Here is a 2,622-nt window from a genome sequence, read left to right on the forward strand (position 1 = left end):
AGATCTATAATTGATATGCTCTAAGGTTGTTTTAAAATGCATTCCTATTTTTCATTTTTGGTTAAATTGAAATTAAGATTGATGCCAATTTTTCACTTTTAAGTACAAAAACATAGCATTACAATATAATAACTTAAATTGTTCTTATCCAAATTGTAGATTATCTATTATGTTTGACACATATATGCTTTTGTGTGAATATATAATTTGTAAACACATGTCGCAGGTTATAGAGTTTTCTATTGGTGTTTTTGATAAGAGATAAGACGATTTTTTAGTTTACAATATTGTACATTGATAGTTTTTTTCCTATGTTTAATGCACATTGTTTAAGTGCTTAATTGATTGTTATTATTGGCTTTAAAGGTTTTATTGGAGCAAAAAAAAAGTATATAACGAAGACAACTCTGTTCTATTATATTAGTATTCTTCATTTTCTGTTTGACTTTATATTTTGTGTTCCTGTTCTTATCTTTTCGATTTTTGTCTTTATCTTCTATTCTAATTTGTATATTTTGTTTAATTCTAATTGCTTAATTTTCCCTTTTTGTAAATTTTATAATGAATTAAGGGAAATAATGGTGAGAGAGTTTTCTATTGTTGTTTTTTATACGAAGTATGACGATTTTTTAGTTTACGCTGTTGTTCATTATATATATAAATATTTTTGATCAAGGACATTGCGTAGGAAAAAATAAAGCATAGAATAAAGAATTGATCGACGACATTGGCCTTTAGAGTTTTTATAATAGATTATGATTTTTACCTTCAAAATTTTTATGAGGTTATATCAAATTAATTTTTGGGTAGCCTAATAGTTAATATAAGAAATATGATGTGTGTGATAATGTGTTATTTTGATAGTCAGGAATATTTACAAGACTCATTTAGGTACTTATAAGATTGTTACAATTAGGCTTTTATGGTGGGTATGAGGAATGCTAAGCTTACAAACACATTTTATAAAAAATATTTTTACAAACTGATATGGTACCAAAAAAAACTAAAAATATATAAAAATAAAAGGTTTTTTTGAATGATTATATAGTCAAAAAAATATTTATAGTTCCTTTTGTTTTATACTACATCTACAACTATTTAATACGTTTCAATTTATAAGGATTACACTTTATAAAATTCTAAATTTAATGATAACCATGATTTAATGAACGTTTTTTTTATTTATTTATTTTGAATAGCCAATTAGTTAATTCAATGAGGAGAAGGAAATTAGTTAGTGTAATTTCTCAAACTTCTCTCTTTGAAAGTATTTTAAATAAATTTATTTTGAGAATGCAATTATGCAAGGATAAGACCTAAGGGCATGAAAAAATGACTTGAGCATTTGTGTTGTTGTAAAATGTAAATGGTCTCTCAATGATTTTCTTTTTCTTTTAAAGCTTTATAGAAGGGTTTTTTTTTTTTTTAACTTTTTTTTTCTTCTGTCATTTATACATCAATTAATTGTTATTATTATTATTATTGTTATTATTTTCTGTCATGTCATTTTTAAAAACGTACAACCCGTGCATTGCACGGGGTACAAGCTCGTTAAATTAAATATTATAAATTATATTTTTATTTTATAATTATTTAACAATGCTAACGTATTGGTACAAACATTACTCTTAAACCCAAGAAAACAACTTCAAATCCAGTGATTCCTGAATGGAAGAAACAAGTATTCAACCATGTATAACGTTTGAATTATTTTTTTTCTTTAATCACCAACTTTCTACCAGTTAGGTAAGAATTCTAACTTTGACATTGTTACATGCATTAATAACAATGATAAATTGACCTGACAGTTCCATACTTTCACGAACTTTGAAGTGAGTTTATAAATGTTGCAATAAAATAAAAATTGTAGTAGCCGTAACCTTTTCCTACTAACAATCGATTTCTTTTACGGGCTGTTGATCAGTAGACAACCGGACAGCCGTCAACCACAACTCCTTTGGCCGTTGGGCAGTAAGCCACCGGACAGCCATCAAGGTCATTTCCCCACCAACTGAGGCTAATATCCTCCAAACCCAAGCAAAAGTACAGAAGTACCCCCATAAAGGCAAGGCCAGCATCAAGCGCCCCAGAAAGAACATAATTGTTACGCCTCCACCAATCCGGCCTATACCTATACACAACGAAACCAGAGAGAAACCCAGCAATTATCCAAGTAGTGTAGTTAACGGCAGTGGCCGGCGGCATATATCCGGTGGCGCCGATCAATACCGGCATGTTTATGAGCCTAATCCACTCTTGCTGTGGGAAAGCCTTGGCCGCAAACCAGACCAGAATGGGAGCCACCGCTCCGGCGAGGAAGAACCAGTTGACTGCCTCGTAAGTTCCCAAGTCTCCAAAGATTCTGCGAGGACCGATCAAACCCCAGATAACGGAAGCATCGTAAAACACTGTATCGCTGGGGCAGGTCCACACAGAGGAAGAATCCTCGCAGATGTCAGGGATGGTTTCCATTAGCCACCATGCTGTGCCCAAGTACACGATGCCAGCTATGAAGGTTCCAACAACCTAAGCAGAGGTCAAGAGTTATTTACAATGATGCTGCAGGTCCATTTGTTTCCATGTAAAATATTTTTTAAATTTGGGGAAATTTTAGTTTGGATT

General features: G+C 31.5%; 1 protein-coding gene across 1 annotated transcript; it reads right to left on the reverse strand.

The window, feature by feature from the left end:
• Positions 1-1,753: 1,753 nt before the first annotated feature.
• On the reverse strand, positions 1,754-2,559 carry LOC132176184 (oligopeptide transporter 7-like). Its single transcript, XM_059588321.1, has one exon. It carries the CDS (start codon positions 2,470-2,472, stop codon positions 1,921-1,923), a length of 552 nt encoding a protein of 183 aa, XP_059444304.1. The 5' UTR covers positions 2,473-2,559; the 3' UTR covers positions 1,754-1,920.
• Positions 2,560-2,622: the final 63 nt, after the last annotated feature.

Source organism: Corylus avellana, chromosome ca3 (genome assembly GCF_901000735.1).
Source record: "Corylus avellana chromosome ca3, CavTom2PMs-1.0".
NCBI lineage: Eukaryota > Viridiplantae > Streptophyta > Magnoliopsida > Fagales > Betulaceae > Corylus > Corylus avellana.

What these genes read in the sequence shown, in the direction of transcription:
- LOC132176184 (XM_059588321.1), bottom strand. Translation starts at nt 2,472, where the DNA reads ATGGAAACCATCCCTGACATCTGCGAGGATTCTTCCTCTGTGTGGACC.